The 23,546-nt window shown below is 47.5% G+C and overlaps 1 protein-coding gene across 1 annotated transcript in view; it reads left to right on the forward strand.

The window, feature by feature from the left end:
• The window catches only part of Flt1 (Fms related receptor tyrosine kinase 1), a 171,701-nt gene that overhangs the window by 97,577 nt on the left and 50,578 nt on the right, over nt 1-23,546 (forward strand). The window contains exon 15 of the mRNA NM_019306.2: nt 19,134-19,265. Coding sequence (NP_062179.2) covers nt 19,134-19,265 — 132 coding nt within the window. The remainder of the gene's footprint in view (nt 1-19,133; nt 19,266-23,546) is intronic.

A 23,546-nucleotide genomic window follows, 5' to 3' on the forward strand; every position in this document is an offset into this window, starting at 1 on the left:
CTCAGACCCTCTGTAAGTGTATCCCATGCTCTCGGCCACTGAGCGGTGTCTTCACCTCCCTGTAGTCCGTCTTACTCATCAGTTGAGATGAAGTTCCCTTCAGCAGCAAAAGTGTCCTCCTCCTCCTCACGGTGCTTGGCTGGCAGTCCAGTGCTCCAGGAGCGATAACCCAATGGCTTTCAGAGATTGTACACGATCTTTAGTAAGCACGTTTGGTAACACAAATACCTAGTTTGAGGCAGGCTCTATATCCTAGAGTTACCGGTTACTGAAGAGATCTTAGAATATCCTTAGGCCAATATGGAGACTAGACAACTGGGCCCAAAGAGATTAAATGCTTGCCCCAAATGACCTACTACCAAGATGATAGTTTGTGGATAATTAATCCCCTGAGGTATTTATTCTGTCATATTAAAAATGCGAGTGACCATGTGGATGAACACGTAGTTCACAAAGAAAGAGTAACTTCTTTCCTCTATAAATCGGAGTCCACATCAGTATAACAGAGACCCAAAGAGTCCCTACAGGAGCCTGGTAAAATGATTTTAACCCTGTGTTCTCCAAATACTCCATCGTACGCAGCGTGAATTCCAGGAAACGCTAATGAAAACGGGGACGGGCCCTTTGAGAGAAGTGAGTCTGGTCTAACTTCAGTAGTCAGATCTTAAATTCGAGTTGAAGACCAGTCAAGAGGTGGCTCATGCCCGTGACCCCGGTACTTGGGAGATGCTGGCACATCAGGACTTCAGTGTCTTCCTTGGCTATTGTAGCGGGTTCCAGGCTAGCTTAGGCTGCACAGACAGTATCTTGAACAAAAAGTTCTACCAATTCTCAAAGTCTATGGCTTTTAGGATACGGAAGAAAAGACACAGGAAAAAAGGGGGTGGGGAACAGGAAGTATAAGCGCTGGGCAGGTCCACACTGTGGAGGGCCCAACACTGCCCTGGTTTTTCTGCCCTCCGAGGCCCTGTTTACTTCTGAAACTAGAAAGCCATTGACTGCATGGTTCACTAAGTTGCCCACGGCCACAGCTTAATAAGCACCACTGTTAGCATTTCTTAAGATGGACTGCACTACGCCCACCTTCTCTCTTTCCTGTTTAAAGCTACTCTAGCTGAGCCACAGAGATGGCTCAGTGGGTAAAGGGGCTTGGCGCAAAGCCTGGTGATGTGAGTTCGATCCCTAGGACCCACGTAGTGGAAACAGTGGTCTGATCGCCAAGTAAAACCCTACTGTCACCTCTGGAGAGGAGTTCTAAGCTGTAGTCACACACCCGTTAAGTTTCAAATGCAACCTGAGATGCAACGATCATGGCCACACACTCCATATCCTTGGCCCCTGTGTTCAACGTCACCCACTGTGAACACTAAACACGCCGCCTCTACTGTGGTGGTTTCCGTTACAAACCTGTGAATAAGGAGTACTTGTTGGCATCAGCAACTGACTTTACAGTCAGGAACCCGCTTTACAGTCACAGGTGACGTAGTGAGTCAGGCATACCTGTTGCCAGGTAACTGTGGGGCGGAGTATACCTGGCTGTTGCCAGGTAACTGTGGGGCGGGGCTTAGACAAAATGCTAACACTACTGCTGGTAACCACAGTGGCTGGCCCTGGCTCTCCAGGACTCCACAGAGTAGAAACCCTCTCCATCCCGTTACAAGGAGGAAGCCAGTCTAAGTTTGAATGCCTGAGCATTCAAGCCAGGATACATCTTTCACAGAAAGCCTGGCAGGTCAGAGAGGACTTCCAGGCCCAAAGAATCATAGGGGTGCTGGATCCTTAACAGGATCTGGTCTGCTATCATTGTGACTTGTTAACTGACAACTCTTCAACATTCCAAAGAAAACAGGAGAGAGGAAGCTGGGCACACATGCGAGCTCAGGCCCCAGCGACTATCAAATGCCTGTTGAAAGGGCTGAGGGAAGCTGGAACTTCTGCTCCCTCATTTCCTCCCAGGAAAACCCTTTCGGTGGGACGCAGCCGTTCTTGCAAAGGAAAGCAAAGACAAGAAAGCTGGGTAGTAACTTCTTGGGCCAAAGGGCAGCAGGCAGGAACAAAGGAAGTCGTGAGTGCACAAGCCCAGAAGAGCATGCACACAGGCATAGAGGCCGCCTCTGCCACATCAGTGGAACAAGAAGAAAAAAAACACCAGCAACCACCTCAAAGACTCCTGCGAATGTGGGTTCTCCCGTCTTGTCTCCCTGCTGGATCCATCTCCATTCCCGCCGGCCTCTCTCACAGGGTTAGGGTTAGGGTTCCCACCCTGCCTTCCCTCCCCCCCTGGAATCCTTGTCACCAGGAACGCAAGGCTAGAAGATGTCCTTTCTTCACGGGTCCCATTCACTCCTCGGGTAACCAGCCTGTTATTCTCTAGCTCCCTGAGCACTTAACTTGTTTTCAACCCTTTGAAGATATGAATGAGATTGTCTCACAGGAAGTGCAAATTACTGGTGTTCAGTCAGGCCGGAAGACACCCTGCTTATTTAACGTTCATACCTTTTACCAGAGGCAGGCATTGCCATGACACAGTTCACAGGTAGACTTTGGCTTTGCAATCGCTCCTGGGGTTTCTTTGGTTGCTTGGATGGTCTGGTAACAGTTTGGAGAGGTTCGCTAAGTTTATCCTGACTGTTTTACAGGTTCAGGCATGAAGAAGTAGGGAGAGGGGACCTGGGCTCCAGTCATAGTGGTGTGGGCAACTAAGGTTGTCTCTAGCGTGTGCGACTAACTCGGCCAGACGTGTCACTTCTCTCACAAGAGGACACATGAGCAACATTCTAACCTGCCAGGTTGGCATCAAAAAAATATTTAAAGCAGTGAACACCTCTGTGTCCCTCTAAATGTAACGGCTTCTAGAGAGTTTAAAGCATGGTTTAAAAACATTTTAAGGCATATTAAGATATATAAGGCATTCAAAAAGCTGGGCATGCTATATAAAGAGAGATGATTTTGAAGCCAAAGCTACTTACACTTAAGGGTTTGTTTCATTAAAATTAGTTAATTGTTTGAGACAGGGTCTCACCATGGAGCTCTTGGCTGGTCAGGAACTTGCCATATAGACCAGTATTAAACTAACAGGGGTCCTCCTGCCTCTGTCTACCCTATGCTGGGATTAAAGGCGTGTGCCACTATGCCAGGCTAATTTAAAATTTTTAAAGGGCCAGAATTAATGCCTTATCAGCTCAAACCTCATTCTTTTGGTTAATAAATGTTTTTGAGCTGCTATTTTCTGTCCGGCCCTGTGCTAGGCTGTGCAGATGTGACAAGTATCTATATTTTTATCGTCATGCGTCCCCACCCTCAGAGCTGAGGAACAAACTCAGCTTTCTGTTTGGTTCTGCCATTGAGCTGAATCCTTAAGCCCTGAACTCTGGATATTAAAATTAAAGTTAATTAAAATTAAATACATGAAGCTACTATCAAACTGTTTAAACGTTCGAACCTTATATAATCAAAATGCCAAGTAATAAACTTGTATACGCGTTCTCGTGGGATGCAGCTTTTTCAAGCAATGACCCCCACTGGTGTGTAGGCCTGCTCACTGTCTACATCTGTTGGCCTCAAAATGGGAGTCGATTAATTAACTAATAAATAATAATAATTAATGATTAATAATTCATTAAATTAGTCTAGAAGAAAACACCATGACTTAACCTCAGGTTTCAGGTACATGTAACATGAGAGACGGAGAAAGGACGATTAATGTGGCTAAAGGAAAAGCGAGGCCCTCCGGTGCTAGAGTACATTTGGACAGCTGCAGGAGGCAATGAGATCTCACTTAGCCCAAACCAGAAGGACACCAGGAAGACATGTCTAACGTTTGAGGCAGCAGATACGTTTAACTTGACTTAAAATTGCACACTTCCAGGGTTGGGGATTTAGCTCAGTGGTAGAGCGCTTGCCTAGCAAGCGCAAGGCCCTGGGTTCAGTCCCCAGCTCCAAAAAAAAGAAAAAAGAAAAAAAGAAATTGCACACTTCCCATCTATATCAAAAACATCACCCATCCCTGTTAGTACCTACCTATTTATTTACCTATCTAGTTAGTTAGTTTTATTTATTACCTAGTTAGTTAGTTAGTTTCGGTTCTTTAAGACAGTTTCTCTGTATAGCCCTGGCCATCCTGGAACTTGCTCTGTAGACCAGGAATCCACTTGCCTCTGCTTCCCGGGTGCTGGAATTAAAGGTGTGTGTGTGTGTGTGTGTGTGTGTGTGTGTGTCTGTCTGTCTGTCTGTCTGTCTGTCTGTCCACCACCTCTGCTGCCGCCACCATCACCACCACCTGGCAGTACCTACACTTTCTGTTCCTGTATCTCAGCTAAAGTAAATTTAATTTTTAGAATCTTTAGTGTACTCAGAAAAACCCACCTTCTGTGCATTAGCTTCACTGCGCTAAGGCTCTGCAGGGCATCGGCTCCAGCGGTTCGATGTCAGTGGATATAAAGAAGAAACGAGGGAGGGGGGCTTGAAAGAAGCAAGAAAAGTGCAGAGTATCCAATCGGAGCTCAGCAGAGAGCCTAGGAGGACTAGGGTGGAGCGACCCGCTGGCAGATAACGGAAGATGCGTTTCCTCGGAAGGGTGGAAGGAAAAAGAAATCAGGTTAAAGCTCATGCGACACAGGGAAGCTGCAGTAACACAAAAGTGTTGTGTGGAGGGGACCAGGCTGCAGAGCCCCACATCTGAGTGAGAACTGGAGGTGAATTACTCGGGATGGTGGCTGCCCAGAACATGCTTTGGTCCTCAGAGTTAAACAGACAGCACAGCTCCTGCGTGAAATCTCAGTGCTTTTACAGATTCTGACAGCCTGCACCAGATCGAAACAGTATCGTGGAGTCACTTTGTGTGCTTACTCCCTCTGCGGGCCACGTGCCCAAATAACCCACATTTAGTATGTCCCTTCCACTCCGTCCGTTTGCTTCTTAGATGCTCCACCATGGTCAGAATGTGTGCCGAGGCTCAAAGGGGTTGTATGCTGGCCAAAGAGCTCATGACAGCACTACAGGCAAAGAAGATGAGGTGACAGACTGATCCAGTTTACACCGGTTCTGACACTAGTGCAGACGTCTCACAAACACCACAGAGAACAGGGTCTCCGAGCATCATCAGCGCGCTGAGGAGAAACTCCTGCCTCTCCTCTCAGTGAGCAGAGGGACGTGCTGATCTGAGGGCGCTCAGTACGGCCTGCCCGTGAGCAGTCATCCCACCCAACTGTGAAAGCAAATGTCTGTGACAGCCCAAACTGCTTACAGTCCTTGACGGTTAAAACAGTGGTATTTTATCCAGAGCACCCCGTGTCTCCAGCAGACCAAAGCTGGAGTGGGAGAGAAGCCCCCAAGACAGGGATTAACCTTTCTTCTTCAGCCGAATCTTGGTCACCAGGACTGAGTAACCTATCCAGAAAGGGACATGTGTCCTGTCCCTACTGTATCAGGACGCCAAAGATCTGCACCATGGGCACCACAGTGGGAACCATGATAGGCAGGTCAAAATCTAATTTGGGTCTGAATTGGGAAGGAATTGAGTAGAGCTCAGCCTTCTGGGGAAGCAAGGAGACACCGTTATAGGGAAGGATGGGAAGGAAGAGCCTGGGCCCTTAGAATCAGCCCAAGTGCTCCAGAAGAGAAATGGTGGCCAAATACACAGAATGCGAATTTTACCACCACACAGGATGCAATTCAGAGGCAACAGACGTGTTCACAATAGAGCGCAACTAAGCCGCTGTTTACTTCCAGACTTCTTCCTAAACTCAAGTAGAAATCTCAGGGGGGTGTGTGTGTGTTTGGTGTATGTGTGTGTCTCTGTAGTACTGGGTCTTGATCCCAGGGTTTTACCCAAACTTAGCATATATAACCCTTCTTAGCTGCTCCTCCAACTCTCAAAGCCTCTCCTTCCCCATTATAGACGAAAAACCCTCTTTGGACTCCTTCTGTGACTCTCCCACACAGACTCATGGCAGAGACAGACAGCCCTGTTCTGGAGAACACTGAGGCTTGAAGAACCACCAGAGAGAAAGGTTGGGGGGGAGATCCAGGACAAAGGAAGAGGCCAAAATGAAAGAGATTTAGGCTTGTGGGGCGAGAGGTACAGTCTCCCAGGTGCTGTACCCAGTCTAAAGACACCAAGGCTCAGAGCACGAGGGGCTCCCACTCCAACCTTCCGAATCCTGGAAGACTGGGTGCTGAGAGACGGAGCTCCTGCTGGCTTTAGGTGTGCTCTGTCTGTTACCAATGTCATCGGGTGGGAGTTTTCTGTTCCATGTGTCCAGAGTTTTCATGGAAATCCCAATTCCTTCCAAAAAGGAAGACCTGAATTGGCAAGCATACACCAACCATGCCACTGCCATCGCCACTGTGCCCAGTTAAGGCCGGAGGCAAACAAAAGGTGCTCTCAGGTAACCTGCTTGGTGAGCTCCGTACAGCTTAGTCGTCGCTCACACAGTCAGCTCAAGCAAGTTTGGTGCCCCTCCATTCCAGCTGATCATGAATTTGCCACATGTAATTGGACCAGGTCATCGTGCAGCTGGCCTTCACTGAGGGCAAACCGAACACAGAAAATGCTTTCTGGATCAGGGCTTCTTACATTTTATTTCACATAGCCACACAGACATGAGTGTAAGCAACAGACAGACAGACAGACAGACAGACAGACAGACCAAGCATTCATGGAGAATAAGTCAGAAAGAAATTCATTTAAAAGGACTGGAGAAATGGCTCAGAGGTTAAGAGCACTGGCCACTCTTCCAGAGGTCCTGAATTCAATTCCCAGTAACCACATGGTGGCTCACAACCATCTGTAATGAGATCCGATGCCCTCTCCTGGCCTGCAGGTATACATGTAGGAAAAATACTGTATACATAATAAACAAACAAACATCTTTTAAAAATTCATTTAAAGGGCTGGAGAGATGACTCAGCGGTTGAGAGCACTGACTGCTCTTCCAGAGGTCCTGAGTTCAATTCCCAGCCACCACATGGTGGCTCACAACCATCTGTAATGGGATCGGATGCCCTCTTCTGGTATGTCTGAAGACAGCTACAGTGTACTCATAGAATAAATAAATAAGGGCTGGAGAGATGGCTCAGCCGTTAAAGTCTAGGCTCACAACCAAAAATATAAGAAGAAATAAATAAATCTTTAAAAAATATATTTAAAAGCATGTCTTTGGTACACATAGCATCTTGTCATTCATTAAAGACAAGAGCAAATTTACACTGTAATGAGTTAGTAAAATAACTGGGAATAGGACATAGAATTTACACTATTAAAAGTGAAAATACAGAAAGAAGTTTAACAAGCAAGGCATAGAGCATAAAATCAAATAACTGCTAACATAAAAAATAAAAAGCAAACAAAAGTGGTGGGCTAGGCCTTTAATCGCAGCACTCAGGAAACAGAGGCAGGCAGGTCTCTGAGTTCAAGGCCAGCCTGGTCTACAGAGAGAGTTCCAGAGAAACCCCCATCTCTGAAAGTAACCAAAAGAAAAGACAAAGACAAAGACAGAAAAACAAAAACAAAATTGGTGGGTTATGCTAAATGCCTGGCACTGACATTGCAAGGGAGGCTGGTGCCTAAACTCAAATCATACAGGGCAGTATATCATTTGAGAGGACTTAAGGGGGTCTATCCATATGCATGCACGGTGTCCCACCTCCTCTGCTTGAGCAGCCATCTGTGTGTATGCTATGAACTCCCATAACTGATTTCTGAGTCCTCAGCTAACAGAAACAGATCGCAGTTTCTTACCTTTGGCAACGATACAGCGCAATAGCATTTCCCGGTATTAAAACGGGTGAGTCACTGTAGGTAAACAGTTATGTGTTGTGGTAGAAATCTAACCTTCCAGGTAGGCTATGGCAAACGGGAACATGAGCATTTATTGTCCAGGAGTTTCCACTTAAAAAGTGCAGGTATGGGGGGCTGGAGAGATTGCTCAGTGGTTAGAGCACCGACTGTTCTTCCAGAGGTCCTGAGTTCAAATCCCAGCAACCACATGGTGGCTCACAACCATCTGTAAAAAGATCCAATGCCCTCTTCTGGTGTGTCTGAAGACAGCTACAGTGTACTCATATACAAAATAAATAAATAAATCTTAAAAAAAAAAAAAAGTGCAGGTATGGGCTCAGCTCCCAGCACCCACATGGTGGCTCACAATGGTTGGCAACTCCAGTTCCAGGCGTTCTCTGATGCCTTCTTCTGGTCTCCATGAAACCTGCACTTAAGTGAACACACACACACACACACACACACACACACACACACACAAAATCACTCTTAAAGAAAAGAACCCTGATAATAAAGACGAGCTTAGCGAAACCTGCTGGCATAACTTCTACATGAAGTATTGGTGGTCACAGGACAAGAGAGCTGCCACCGTTCAGACTGACAAACCAGTTAAAGAAGCAGAGGCATTGTGTGGGAGGAGCAGAAAGCTCAAACACAGCGCCCATCTATTTAACCAGATATGTGAATCGAAGACTCTACAGGTTTAGCGGGTCATATTAAAATGCTGTCCTCTTTCTAAGACAATATAGTTCTCACATACAAAACATTGTGAGTGTCCATCACCTTAAGGCACTGATGGAAAAACGAATGCTTTGCACAGTCCCTTGGAAATACCAAATACTAAAATAGCTGGGCACGTTTAAAATGTAGACTGCACCCGGTGGACAAACACAGGTCACTTGATCACAAGCTGATCTACCCTCGACCAACTCAGCAGATCACGGGGGTCTTACGCTGATTATCAGCTTCACAGCCCTCAGGGCTCAGAACAGATTGCCACTAAAACAGCCTCTGGTGAAGGTTCACTTGTCCCCTTGGGGCTACCAACACCTACACAGTCACCTGAATTATTTCTTTGCTCTAGGAACCTGGGTGCGTTTGAACTTTAGGGAGATAAACCTAAGTGGCATAAAGTCTAGATTCGGAGAACTGGGCATGCGCGTATGGTACGCTCCGGCATGCAGAGTTGGCACCGATGGCAACATTGTCTTCATAAGATAAGGCTCACAAAGACCACAAAACGGCCCCTCCTCTACACTGCACACCATTGCTGTTCCCCAGTTGCTGGAGGCCAGGTGGCTTTTGGCACAGTGCTAGACCCTGGAGACTCAGAGAGGTTAAGGTGGTGTTGCTGTTGTCCAGGAGCCCACACTGGAGCAGGTGAAATTTAAAAAGTCCGCGAAATGACTGCTAAAACCTGACACATGGCGGAGTCGGGCAGGCACTGCACAAGGCGACTGCAGTAGCACAGCCGGGGTCCTGAGAGCAACAGAAGATATTTGTGGTCTAGGAACGAACCATTTAAAAACCGAGTAAGCATTAGCATCGAACCAAGGAAACAACATGTGAGAAGCCAGGGGTCCAAGATCCAAGGCCAGGGGTCCTTTTACGGAGATAACAGAGCCTAAAGCTAGAAGACAGACAGGGCCAGGTCAAGCAGGTCCTTGATTAACTAGAATCTAAAGCTTACCCATGGGGAGTCATGTCTGATCTGTGCAGCACGCGTGTTTTAATGGCAGTCACAGTGAATGTACTAAGTGGACATGTTTGCAAACACTAAAAATACGAAACAAAAAAGGGATGAATTTGAACATTTAAAAAAAAATCAGATTTCTGCCTTTTCCTTAAAATTTAACAAGACAATTCTAGAATCAAATCCCCAGCACTCATGGGTGTGAACTGTAGGTAACTATGTCTGAAAGTCTTGCTCTGCTCCCTATTTGTCCAATCCGATACAGGATCTTACAGTAAAGAGAAATCTGGGATGGCTATATGGCTAAACTGGTAAAGGAGCTTGCCACCAAGCCGAATGACCTGAGTTCGATCCCTGGGGCCTATGTGGTAGAGGAGAGAAGTAAGTTTGCCCTCTAACCTCGGCACGTGAGACGCCACTACTTTAGGAAAATAAGAGTGAGAAAAAGTCAAATAATAGAAAAGATAAGTCCATAATACTGAGTGTGCAGAGGGAGGGGGCGAGTGTGCATAGTGTGGAGAAACAATCTATCAGTTGTCTGAAATAAATAAGCAAGTGTATGGAAATGACTTGGGCCATCCTCCTGGAAGTAAACTGGTAAATAACTATCCCGTCAACAGAAAGCGCAATAGCTTGTTATCTTAATCAGGGCTTCCATTGCTGTGAACAGACGCCATGACCAAAGCAACTCTCACAAAGGACAACATTTAACTGGGGCTGGCTCACAGGGTCAGAGGGTCAGAGGGTCAGAGGATGAGGTCCGTTATCATGAAGGTGGGAACCATGGTAGCATCCAGATGTGGTGCTGGAGGAGTTGAGAATTCTGTATCTTGACCCTCAAGCAGCAGAAGGAGACTGTTCACCATGCTGGGCGTAGCGTGAATATAGGAGACCTCAAAGCCCACCTCCACAGTGATGACACACTTCCTCCGACAAGGCCACACCTCCTCATAGTGCCAAGCATTAAAACACAGGACTCTGTGGAGGCCAACCCTATTCAAACCATCACGCCTGCTTGTAAGCGAGTCTGTGGCTGCTTCTAATCCTCGTGTCCATCGGAGAAAGGAAATTCAGCTGAAGCAAACCCCTCAAAGAACCTGGTATGAAGGTGCATGACAGACAGCTGGGGCTGGGGAAATGGCTCAGCGCTTAAGAGCGCTGGGGGCTCTCATAGAGCACCTGGGCTGTATTCCCAATATCCACATGGGATAATCCCGGGCATCTGATGCCTTCTCCTGGTCTCTAGCTGTATACATGTAACATATAAAACATACATGCAGGCAAAATACACAAACACATAAACACAAGATAAATAAAAATCTCTCTGTGTCTCGAAACAAATGTAGCTTTAAAAGCAAGTTCTTGGGCTGGAGAGATGGCTCAGCACTTAAGAGCACTGACTGCTCTTCCAGAGGTCCTAAGTTCGAGTTCCAGCACCAACATGGTGGCTCACAACCGTCTGTAATGGGATTCGATGCCCTCTGCTGGTGTGTCTGAAGAGAGCCTCCCAGTGGCGATATATATAATTCCTTTTCAAAGAAACAAGTTATTTAAAAAGAAAATAAAAACATTCAATGATGTAAAAGACACACACACAAAGAAAGACCCACACACATGAAATAAAAATAAATCAAGTCTTTTTAGAAGATGTGTTAGGAAACATCATTATTTAAATGCTGTGGTACACAGATCAACAAATGGGTTCTTTTTTTTTTTTTTTTTTTTTGGTTCTTTTTTTCGGAGCTGGGGATCGAACCCAGGGCCTTGCGCTTCCTAGGTAAGCGCTCTACCACTGAGCTAAATCCCCAGCCCCAACAAATGGGTTCTTGAAAGAGTAGAGAACCCAAAAACAGAACCAGAAATACATAGTAACTTGCAATCTCATAACTGGTGCCATAATTCAGTGGGAAAAGAATATTTTATTCAGTAATTGACACTCAGGTGGGCATGGCCACACATGCCTTTAATCCCAGTACTCAGGAGGCAGAGGCAGGTAGACCGTAGCAGTGAATTAATTAAACTGCTTTGGCTCCCGGTGGGTCCGAGGTGCGCCTGCCCAAGAGCTCTCTGGATTCTCGAATAAAAGACGCGCTCACACGCATGCACGCACGCGCGTGCCAGCTAATTTTGATATGTCTTGACTAGCTCAGTGGCTGGACACTTCTAAACCTCCTAGTGGCTAACATACATTCTGGTATTCCTGGTTCGACACCTTCTAAATCTACATATATATTTTAAAGATGCATATGAGTACACTGCAGCTGTCTTCAGACACACCAGAAGAGGGCATCAGATCCCCTTAGAGATGGTTGTGAGCCACCATGTGGGTGCTGGGAATTGAACTCAGGACCTCTGGAAGAGCAGTCAGTCCTCTTAACCACTGAGCCATCTCTCCAGCCCCTAAATCTATATTTTATCTTTGCTGCCCTGTTACCTTCTGGGTAGTCTTCGGCTCCATAGGGCCCTGCTCCCGTACCACCTACATTGTAGAAAAGCCTTCTCTCCTGTAGCTCTTAATCTGATCCTTTTGCCTCCTAGTCATGGCGTTTCTCCTCTCTCCACTCTCCCTCACTCCCTTGCCCGGGAAATCTAAAAGTCCCGCCCCGTCTCCCAGCCCAGCCCAGCCATTGGCTGTACTGCAGTTCTTTATTACCAATGAAAGCCAGCTCGGGGCAGGGACCCTCAGGCCTGGAAGTGCGGCTTTTGGGAGCCAAAATAAGACAAGACACTAGAACCACCCCCCAGCAGTGTATTTCTTTGAGGATGAGGCCATCCTGGTCTAAAAGTGAGTTCCAGAACATGGGTTACATAGTGAGACCTTGTTCCTTCCCCTCCGATAAATAAATAAATAAATAAATAAATAAATAAATAAATAAATAAATAATAGTGACGTCACAGCGCTTAGCTGTCTGTGTGGTAAAGCTCATTTCCTCACCTCCCACTACACACCTTTCTCCAAAAGAAAACTCAAAGACAGAAAACCAAATAAGGAAAAAGCAAAACTCCAGTAAATATTTTTTTTCTTATTTTTTTTTTCCAAGACAAGGTCTCACTACGTAGCTAGAGTTGGCTTCAAACTCAAAGAAGTGCCCCTGCCTCTGCCTCCCAAGTACCGGGATTAAAGGCATGCGCCACTGTGCCCAGCTTCCGTATTTTCATAGATTTTTATGACGAAAGCAGACAAGGAGGGTCCTTGATGATATTAGTGGGGAAAGATTTATAAGCAAGTAAATTACAAACTGTAAGAAATAACATTAAAGCACCACCACAAAAATAGGAGATGAGTATATAAGGAATGGGAATATACTGAGATTAATTTTTTTTTTTATTTTGTTTGTGGTATTCAGCTCCAACTAGAATTTTAGGGATGGAAAATGGCTGAAGTTCAGACCCTGTGTGAGGAATGGGTAGCAAGGTGGACTTTTAGGGGGAAAAGAGCTCTGTATAGCTCTGACGGTCCTGAAACTCCCTTTATAGTCCAGACTGACCTTGAACTCATGAGTTCCGCCTGCCTCTGCCTCCCAAGTGCCGGGATTAAAGACGTGCAACAGCACTGCCTGATTGCACGATGGATTCTTAACTCCACACTCCTCTGCCACAGCCTCGGTCTCTGACTGCTAACTACACCCGTACCTTACACTTTCCAAAGCTTCAACCGTACCGTTGCTCTAACTGTCTCGCCTGCCCGTTCCACTCCTGTTTCTGCAGTGCTGGGGATGGAACACGTAGCCTAGGGCATGCTATGGACGTCGTCCGCCACTGAGCTGCACCCCCAAACTCACCCCCATCAAGCCTTCTGCCGGGACTTCCTTCATATTTATTTTCCCTGCTCCTGGAATCCATGTGATGCGAGGCAGGTGCTGCTCTGATTATACAGAGAGAAAAACATCCTCAAAGGGACTCTGGGACTTAGCCAGTCACAGAGGACAGCCCTCCCTGAAAAGAAGGCACATTTCCTCTCATCGGCTTCAAGTACCGGCATCCCCTTCGGCTCATCTCCCTCGGTTGCTTGAGTCAACTCCTGCAGGTTGTCTGTTCCCAGCGTGAATTTCCAGCCCTTCCCCCCTTTCCTTCCCATCCTCCCATCCAGGCACGTGGGGTGGGGAGATATCGGCCTCACCACCCCTTGCCTGAATTTCAAGTAGGGAGCCGGACTGCCCCATGCTGTTCTTTCCTCATTCCAGCCCCATCCTGCCTTCTGCAAGACTAAACTTCCCTACGTGCCACTCGCATGATGTCATTTCCACAGCCAAATATCTTCAGGACGGTCTTCCTCCCTGATCAGAACGACCCCTGACTTCAGAGTTCCCCTTCATCTGCCAGTCATTCAAAAACATGGCTTTTGGAAGCAGGGATACACACGCGTGTGCGGACACACACACACACGCGCGCGCGCACACACACATGCACACACACTCATGCACGCGCGCACGTACACACACACGCATGCACAGACACACACATGCATGTACACCTACACACACACACATGCTCATGCCCGCACACACCACACACACACACACACACACGCATGCACAGACACACACATGCATGCACACCTACACACACACATGCTCATGCCCGCACACACCACACACACACACACACACACGCATGCACAGACACACACATGCATGCACACCTACACACACACACATGCTCATGCCCGCACACACCACACACACACACACACACACACACACACACACACAGAAATGGTCAGAGAATGCACACCAAGCCACAGTTGTTTCACAGTAATGGGATGGCTTTGGTTTGTGTGTCTTGTATCACATGACAATGCTCAATCATTGTTCACTTCTGGTACAACATTAACTGATAGCATCGGTCTCCACTGATGTGAGAAAACATTGACCAAAACCAGGGGAGGAGAGGATTTCTTTGGCTCACAGGTCATTGTCTGCCATGGAGGGAAGCCAAGGCAGGAACCAGAGGCAGGAACTGAAGCAGAGACCAGGGAGGAACATTGCTTACTGGCTTGTTCAGCCTGCCTTCTTAGACAACTCAGGGCTGCGTCAATCATTTAATCAAGAAAATGACAATGACTATACCAGTTGACATGCCAATGTGGATGGGGAAAGTCTCACGGACCCCACGACCCCATCCTCCACAACCCCCAATAGAGAGTTACAATTAACCACTGTGTGTGTGTGTGTGTGTGTGTGTGTCTATGTGTCTATGTGTCTGTCTCTGTGTGTGTGTGTGTGTGTGTAACAATAGTAATTAAACAAACAAGAAGTTGAGATGGAGCTGTAAAGTAAAGTAGGGAGACATGAGAGGGTTATAATTCCAGCAGTTGGGAGGTGGAGGTAGGAGTTCAAGGCCAGCCTTGGCTGCATAGCAGAAGCCTGTCTCTCGTGAGAAGGAAGGAAGAAAACAAGGAACAAACAGGCTGCCCACTCCCCCTCGGGTCATCTTGACCTTGGAACCCTAGTCTTCTTATTTCTTGGGAAGTTCTGACTTGGGGATCACACCCTCTCTCCCTGCTTCCCTCCCTCCTTCCTACCCTCGCTCTCTCCCAAATGACTTCTACCAGCATATAAAAATGCTATAAAGCTTTGCATCTTAAGAAAGAATTCCTGGGCTGGAGAAACAGCTCAGCGGTTAAGAACTGGAACTGCGACCAAAGTTTAGTTCCCACACTGGTCAGCTGTGTCTCTAGTTCCTCTGGTCTTCATGAGCAACTGTACTCATGCGCACACACACACACACACACACACACACACACACACACACACACACACACAATTAAAAACAGAAAAATAAAATCGTTTTTAAAAGTTCCCTTCTTGTGCTTAACAGATGCCTTATTGCCTAAGAACTCAGGCTGCTCTCGCAGAGAACCCAAGTTAAGGTTCTAGCACCCATCTAGCCGCTCACAACCACCTCTAATGGCAGTTCCAAGGGAATCCAACATCACCTAGCCTCTACATGCACATGCATGGCGCACAGACGTCCGTGCAGGCTATGTGCTCATGCACATAAAATAAAAATAAGTAAAATCTTGGGGTTGGGGATTTAGCTCAGTGGTAGAGCGCTTGCCTAGCAAGTGCAAGGCCCTGGGTTCGGTCCCCAGCTCCGAAAAAAAGAAAAAAGAAAAAAAAATAAGTAAAATCTTAAAAATTCTTTCCCCGTTGCTCTGTAGTCACTGGCTCAGACTTGCTTGGAAGGAAACTCCTGACTGCCTGCCTTGGGCACCGCCCTGTCTGTTTCTGTGTCCTTGTGAGGCTTTCCTCTATGCTCTGCTAAAGTAGGTGGTTAACTTCCTTCCCCAGCCTGCCTGCGCTCTCCTGTGAAAATGTCTTTTGTCGCTTCCAGGAACCTCCAGGCTTTCTTGTCACCTCCTGGGCTCTCTCTCTCTCTTTTTTCCTTCCAGTTGGCCGGTTTCCCTTCCTGTTCTACTCGACTCAGGCCGTGACCACTCACTCTCCTCCCTCTGGACTAAATTCATCCATGATCTTCATCTATAGCCCTTCGACTCAACTTCTTCCTCAGTGCGGAGCCCACGGGGTTTTTCAAGTCCGGTCCCCTCTCTCTGTTCCAGATGAATCCACCCTTTGGATGTGGGGCGGCCATCTTGAACAGACTTCTTGACTACCGCCCTCATTTGGCTCCCCCGGAATCTTCATTTCCAGACACTACACATCCCAGTTGTCTACACCCTTGACTTAGACGTCAGCCTTCCGTTGCGCTTCTCCCCCCATACCGCACCCCAATCCAGAAAAGCAAGCCAGTTGGTTCTTCAGAGGAACCCCGAAGTCTGTCCCCACCCATCAGAATTCTCGTTCAAGCCTTTCAGGAGAAAACCCCCAAACCAGCCACCCCTTTTCCATGTCTGCCTGCTGCTGTGCTATCTTATAATGACTAATGGCTTCTGTCTCTCTCTTTTTTTCTTGTGCTACCAAGGGAGGGAACCCACGACCCTCCTTGCTCACTCCAGGAAAGCCCTCTAGCACTGAGCTACATCCACTGCTCTCCCTACAGTGGCTTCTTTTGGTTTACGGTGGTTTTGTTGGTTGGCTTGGTTTTGTTTTTTGAGACAGAGCCAGGTAGCACAGGTTGGCCTCAAGCTTACTGGGTAGCTGAGGCTAATCTTCCCGCCTCTACCTCCACTTGTAAGGGTTACAGGGGCGAGCTACCACACTCAGCTCACCAGCAGACTTACTGATCTATTATTTTACATGGGCTGGAGTGGACCTGGAAGAGGGCATGGGATCTCCTGGAGCTGCCTGCTGTGCATAGACTTGAACCCAGGCCCACTGGGAGTGCAACATGGACTCTTAACTGCTGGGCCATTTCTCTGACTCTAAATCCTTATGATGCCTGGGGAGGGGGCAGGATCTGTGTCCTGGCCGCTTTTTTCCTCTGCTTGCTTACTGAATGCTGGCACTCAGTACTCAGTACTCAGTACTCGGTACTGGGTTGCAGAGGTCTTGTTTCCCTTCCCCACTCCTCCTCCTCTTCTTCAGATGATTGTATGTGTATGAGTGTCTGTCTGCATGTATGCACATGCACCACATGCAGGCCTGGTACCCACGAAGGTCAGGAAAGGGCATTGGCTGCCCCTGGATCAGGGGTTAAGGATGATTGTGATATATCATGGGGGTGCTGGGAACAGAACCTGGGTCCCCTGCAAGAACAGCACATGCTCTTCAGCCCCTTATTTCTCACATGGGCTCATTCCTGGCCCAGGGGCGACCCAGCTGCTACTCACTCTGTAATGCTGTCTGCCAACCTATCAGAGGCTCCATTCTCCCCATCTGATTGGTCCCCAGCTCTTCCATTTCGATTGCCTTGTCTGCAGCAATCGCCCTCCTCAGCACCACCTTCACTCAAGCCTCTCAGACGAGTGTGCCTTCCTCCTCGGCTTTACTGTAAACTAGAAGTGAGCCCTTCGTGGCAGGGGTGGCACTTGTCTGCCACCGTCTGTATCTGACTGTCGGGTGCATAAGAGAGGCTCCAAAATATTTTCATCTGGGTCAACGAATTACCTTTTTTTTTTTTTTGGTTCTTTTTTTCGGAGCTGGGGACCGAACCCCCCAGGGCCTCGAGCTTCCTAGGCAAGCGCTCTACCACTGAGCTAAATCCCCAACCCCACGAATTACCTTTTTAAGCGTTTATTTTTAAAAAGATTAAAAGGCAACTGAATGCTCAGTGGTCAAATGTTCAGTAAATCCCTGGTTTAAATGGGGTGGGGCAGAGGTGTAAATAAAGACAGTGTGAAGGTAAAAGGGGTTGGTGTTTACCTGGTCTATCCTCTATTTATCTATCATCCATCTAGCTACCTGTCTGTCTGCCTGTCTACCTATCTATCTATAATCTATCTGTCATCCACCTGACTCTCTCTCATCTATCTATCATCTATCTGTCTGTCTATCCACCTGTCTGTCTCTATCTATCTATCCATTCATCTATCTATCTGCCTATCATCTATCTACCTATCTATAATCTGTTTCTATCTTCTATCTATCTATCTATCTCTCATCTATCTGTCTGTCTATCTGTCTATCTATTCATCTATCTATGTATCTATCTCTCATCTGTCTGTCTGACTATTACTGTCTGTCTATTCATCTATCTATCTATCTATCTATCTATCATCTAACTATCTGCCTATCATCTATCTACCTATCTATAATCTGTTTCTATCTCTTATCTATCTCTCATCTGTCTGTCTATCTATTCATCTATCTATTCATCTATCTATGTACCTATCTCTCATCTATCTCTCTGTCTATCTACTGTCTGTCTGTCTATTCATCTATCTATCTATCTAGCATCTATCTAATTTTTATGTTTTCATGTGTGGTCAGGCACACTGACTTCCTCTCCAGCACAAGTCCTCAGTGCGTGTTCACTATGGCCTCTTGCTTCATTCCTCGCTTTCTCAGTTCACCGCTGACACTCCTTCAAGCTGCAACTCAAGGCCCACCTCCGCCTCTGTGCACCCCTCCCTAGGTACTCATTTGCATTCTTGTTAGCTGTCTGTTCCCCAGACTCAGACTGATGGGAGAGCAAACACTTGGTGACAGTACTCAGTAGAGGCCTCTGTGTCTCAAAGCTTCTCAGGGGTTTCTGGAAATTTCTGGCAGTCTGTGTAGTACTGAGTATTAAGTACTTATGTCTTCTGAGCACTCATTACCATGATACGCATGCATTGAATGGGAACTGCTTTCATTTTATATCAAGACTGGGGAAAACAAAACATAGATGGAGTAAGTACTTTGCTTATAGGCTAAGGTTATAGATTCGAGAGCCGGCCCAAGAGCTTTACCTCCAGGCGGTGCCACCTCATCAGGTCACGTGATAAATGACCCTATGCCACAAATGTGCTGTGGGCTAAGCTGTGAGTTCTTGATCATGTTGCTTAACGACGAGAAGTCTCCATTTTCTCTGTGTGAGGGGGACAAGGCATCAACTTCCGAGTGTTTGGAAGCATCAGGCTGGGGACTGCAGAGTGCTCGGCAGATTGGACAGATGTGCACCCAGCGGAGACTGGAGACTGAGTGAACGACCCCATCTGGGGTTAAGTCGGGCTCAGAACCTCTTCCGGGAGCCTAGGAGAGGAAGGCACTAGGCTTCCTGAAGGCTGTTTGGGTTTGTCCTCCAGACCTGCTAATGTAAACATCTCTCACTCCCCAGGAATTATTTTAGGACCAGGAAACAGCACGCTGTTTATTGAAAGAGTCACAGAAGAGGATGAGGGTGTCTATAGGTGCCGAGCCACCAACCAGAAGGGGGTCGTGGAAAGCTCAGCGTACCTCACCGTGCAAGGTAAACAGCTGGTGGCTCAGACACCTGTTTCCCTGTTTGCTTAACCCCTCCCCCAGCCCTGACCCCCAGCTTCGGCCTTTCCCCCCCACCCTCTACCCCCACCCCGCGTCCCTCCCTCCACCTCCCCGATCCACGGTCTCCTCTGGCAGCCCAGAGCGTTCTTTCCGTACCCCTTTCTCCTTGCCTGATGACACTGTGTGGCACCATCTGAAGGAGGAGGTTGGCTGTCCTTGGACACCCCAACCCAGCACTCTCAGTAGGGGAAGTACTTCCCGGAAGAAAAGAGCCTGGTGTGCTAACACTGTGGATAAAATTACTCAGGAAGGCCCAAGGGGTTCACATCTGTGAGAAAGGGCCAGGAAGAGAGACGGGACCCACCCATTGACTGCAGGATCACCCCTCCCCCTACTCCCTTTTTTCCCCAAGTGCTGGAAATTACAGTTGAGATGCTTTTCCCTCTGCTGGCTTTTATCACAAGGAGACGCAGATTATTCTCAGAAGCAAGACACACAGAACGGCTCACATCTCAGACACCCACGGCCCTCGCGAGCACCACTTTTTGGGCCTCAGATTTTATTGAAGAACAGAGCACAAAGTGGCTGGGCCCCGCCCTGACCGCGGCCGCTTGGCTTCCATTTAGAAAATGGTTTTCAACCCAGGTTTTGTCTTTCCCGTGCTAAGCCCCATCCCAGCTCTAAAATGTACAGCATCCTAAGATTGCTGGGCGCCTCTTAGGTAACATGGCCATTCCGCGGTGCTGGTGTGGTGCTGGGGGCGGGGTTTGCATTTGAGAGCCTAGGGGATGCCAAGAAGGAAGAAAAGCTAAAACCATTCCACCGCAAACCCGTACTTCCAGAAAGGAGGATCGTACTCCCCAAACAGCCTGAAGAGTGCTCCTGTCTCTCAAATCTTCCTTATCTTAAAATGGTCTTCCAATTCTGCCCACACATCAAACGAGACCAAATAAGCCTTTCACTCGAGCAGCTCCTCTCTCAAACATCTGCTCCTCTGCCCCTGGCACGGATATCAGGTATGGCCACCCCCGCAGCTGCTTCAGGCCAGGGAGAGCAGAAAACAAGAGATGCCCTCAGGTTGACTCAGGGCTGTTACAGTGGACCCACGGGGTGTGTGGAGCAGTTAGGAAGCCCCCGGAGGTGCAGAGAGGTCACCTAAAGCTCAGTCAGCTGGTGGTGGCCCTGACGAAGGAAGTTCCCTTTCTTCTTCTTCTTTTTTTTTTCCTCTTTTCTTTTTTTTTTTTTTTTTTTTTTCCGGAGCTGGGGACCGAACCCAGGGCCTTGTGCTTGCTAGGCAAGCGCTCTACCACTGAGCTAAATCCCCAACCCCAGTTCCCTTTCTTCTTAAACCCACCTCCACCCCATCCCACAGCTGCCTCACCTCGCTAAGCACCTGCATCCTGGTGTTCTCTAGTGGGCAACACAGTCAGCAGCGGCTGCACATCTGGTGGAGCGAGAGGCGTCCTGGCATGAAGTAAGAATGTGCATGTCAGTGTGTAAATCTTTCCTCTTCTGACAGGAGGATCGGGGCATCTCAGAAGCCATGTTACTTGGCCTCATGGTTTACAACATCTGTGACCCCAGTATTTCCCCCTGAGACTGTCCTCCAAAGGCTCATAGAGGGTGCGGTTTTAGGGGAGCAGGCATCAGGTCCATAGGAGGATATACCTTGAAACAGGGAGCTGTTTGCAAGCTGACAGTAAACGGAGCTGGGGAAAACTGCACATGAATGACAGCCAGGTTCTCGGAGGACCCTGGGCTCACAGAATTAACATGATCATGGGATGCCATTCAGGGCAGTGGACTGCAGTTATCTGCAGATCATCTTATAATTGAAAATGGAGGGCTGGAGCGATGGCTCAGCGGTTAAGAGCAATGACTGCTCGTCCAGAGGTCCTCAGTTCAAATCCCAGCAACCACATGGTGGCTCACAGCCATCTGTAATAGGGATTCGATGCCCTCTAGTGTGTCTGAAGACAGTGACAGTGTACTCATATACATAAAATAAATAAATCTAAAAAAAGAGAGTGAGAGAATGAAAGGAAGGAAGGAAGGAAGAAAATGGAGAGCTGGAGAGATGGCTCAGTGGTTAAGAGCACTGGATGCTCTTCCAAAGGACCAGGGTTCAAGTCCCAACACCCACATAGCAGCTCATGCCTACCTATAACTCCAGTTCCAGGGGGATCTAGTACCCTTAGACAGACATATACGCAGGCAAAATACTAATAAAAATTAGCATTGCACATACCTTTAATCCCAGCACACACAGAGAAACCCTGTGTCAAAAATTAAGAAACTAACAAAGAAAGAAAGAAAAGGGAGAAAGGAAAGAAGGAAAGGAAAGGAAATGGACCCTCGCCCTTGAACTTATGATTCATGTCACTGAGGCTGTGAAGCACACCCTGGCTTCAGATGTGATTTCCTGGCCTGCTCCTATCTCGCCCCGTGGAGTTAGGAAACATAGGCACATGGGTTGTGTCTGTGGCTATGTTTAACAGATTTAAAGAGGTTCAGGAATCAGCCAGGAAGGAAACGGTCTGCTCATTTTATTCCCTTTGCAAAAGGAGTCTTATACTGGCAGATAAAACAATGCGTTATTTTGGTGTCTGAAAAGGATTGTGGAGTCCGAGTAGCTTCTCTAAATAATCACAGATCTTGTTTGCTTTGGACTGGACTATGGGCACATGTGGAGCTGGGAAGGGGGGAGTCGCCCAGTGTCAAGACCACAGTAAAGCTGTCAGCAATCAAGACGCACTTGACCCACTTGTATCCAAAGACCTAGACTAAGCTCTCTCTCACGGAGGCTAAAAGCTAGACTCTGCACAGGACTTTTCCTACAGCAGACTAAGGCATGCTGTGCTCAATAGTATTCAGTTATACAGGACAGTCACCTCAGAGGATGACCCCACTTCAAAGCATCTGCTACAGGTGATGATGGCTTAAGGGATGACACACGAAGGCCTCCATGCGGGACGTGGTGTCCCAGACGTGGGTTGTAAACATGGGCTTGAGAAAGGAGCCACACAGTAAGTAAGGAAGGGGTATGTAGCACGCTCCCTAATTAGATCCCAAGGCTTTATGATAAAAATGGCTCAAAACAAAGGTAGCACGCGTCCCAGTGCTCCCTGCCTTGGTCAGTGTTCCATTGCCTGGTCCTCTGCGACCTGCCGTCATCCCCCTGCGGCCATCATGGCACTGAGCATGAAGATGCTAAAGTAACTTAGGACTTTGTGGATCTCCTTCTCTCTTAGATGCTGGCAATTTTCAGAGTCCCAACTAACAAAAGATGAAGGGTCTCTTCCTAACTGTACACAGGATGCTGAAGGCCCTCAATTTACATAGTTTTTAAAAAGAAACAAACTTCCAACTCCAAACTCGGTGTAAAGCTGGAATAATACAGTTGCCCTGTCTATCTTTGAAACAGTTTCTTTCCTCCCCACCCCCCCAAACACGGAACCCAGAGCCTTGCACTTGCTAGGCAAACGCTCTACCACTGAGCTAAATCCCCAAACCCTCCTTTTTTTTTTTTAAAAATGCTTTCTAAGAATTCATATAGACCAATATAGATTTAAAGAAATTTTAAATTGGTGCCCGAGCTCAGTTCTTGAAATGAAATAATTGGGCTTCAAACACACCCACCTTATTTTTCCTCGTGGAAACTAGGCTTATGTGAATCCACACAGGGCATGCCAGACACAGATGGTAGCTTTGTTAGGAAGGCCTGGATGTGTTGATTGTACCTTACCTTATTAAACACATGGTATACTGCGTTAAGCAGGCATGCATGAATATACTTGATTCTTTTATTATTTTATGCATATGAGCGTTCTGTCTACATGTACATGTGTGTATTGCGTGTATGCAGTGCTTACAGAGAACCAGAAGAAGGCACTGGAAACCGTGGAACTGAAGTTGTGCGTCAACACGTGGGTGCTGGGAATCAAACCCAGGTTCTCTAGAAGACCAGCCAGCACTTTTTTAACCACAGAACCACCTTTCTATCCCCATCCCCATTCCCTGCCGAAATTTTGCAGCAATCCTGTGAGAAAGTTTAGCTGTGGAAGATAAGGCTCTAGTGGGACCCATGGAGGAGTCGGATGACCTTGCAGGGCCACCAGGCTAGGAAGTGACAGAGCTGAGAGTGGGAAATGCTTGAGCCCCTCCCCTGCACTGTGTCTCCTGCAGAGTGGGGGTCCTCTCTGCAGCACTTCACTTTGGGAGCTGAGTCACCTTTGGAAAACTCCCTCCCCTCCTCATACTACTGTTT

The sequence above is a fragment of the Rattus norvegicus genome, chromosome 12 (assembly GCF_036323735.1).
Source record: "Rattus norvegicus strain BN/NHsdMcwi chromosome 12, GRCr8, whole genome shotgun sequence".
Taxonomy (NCBI): Eukaryota; Metazoa; Chordata; class Mammalia; order Rodentia; family Muridae; genus Rattus; species Rattus norvegicus.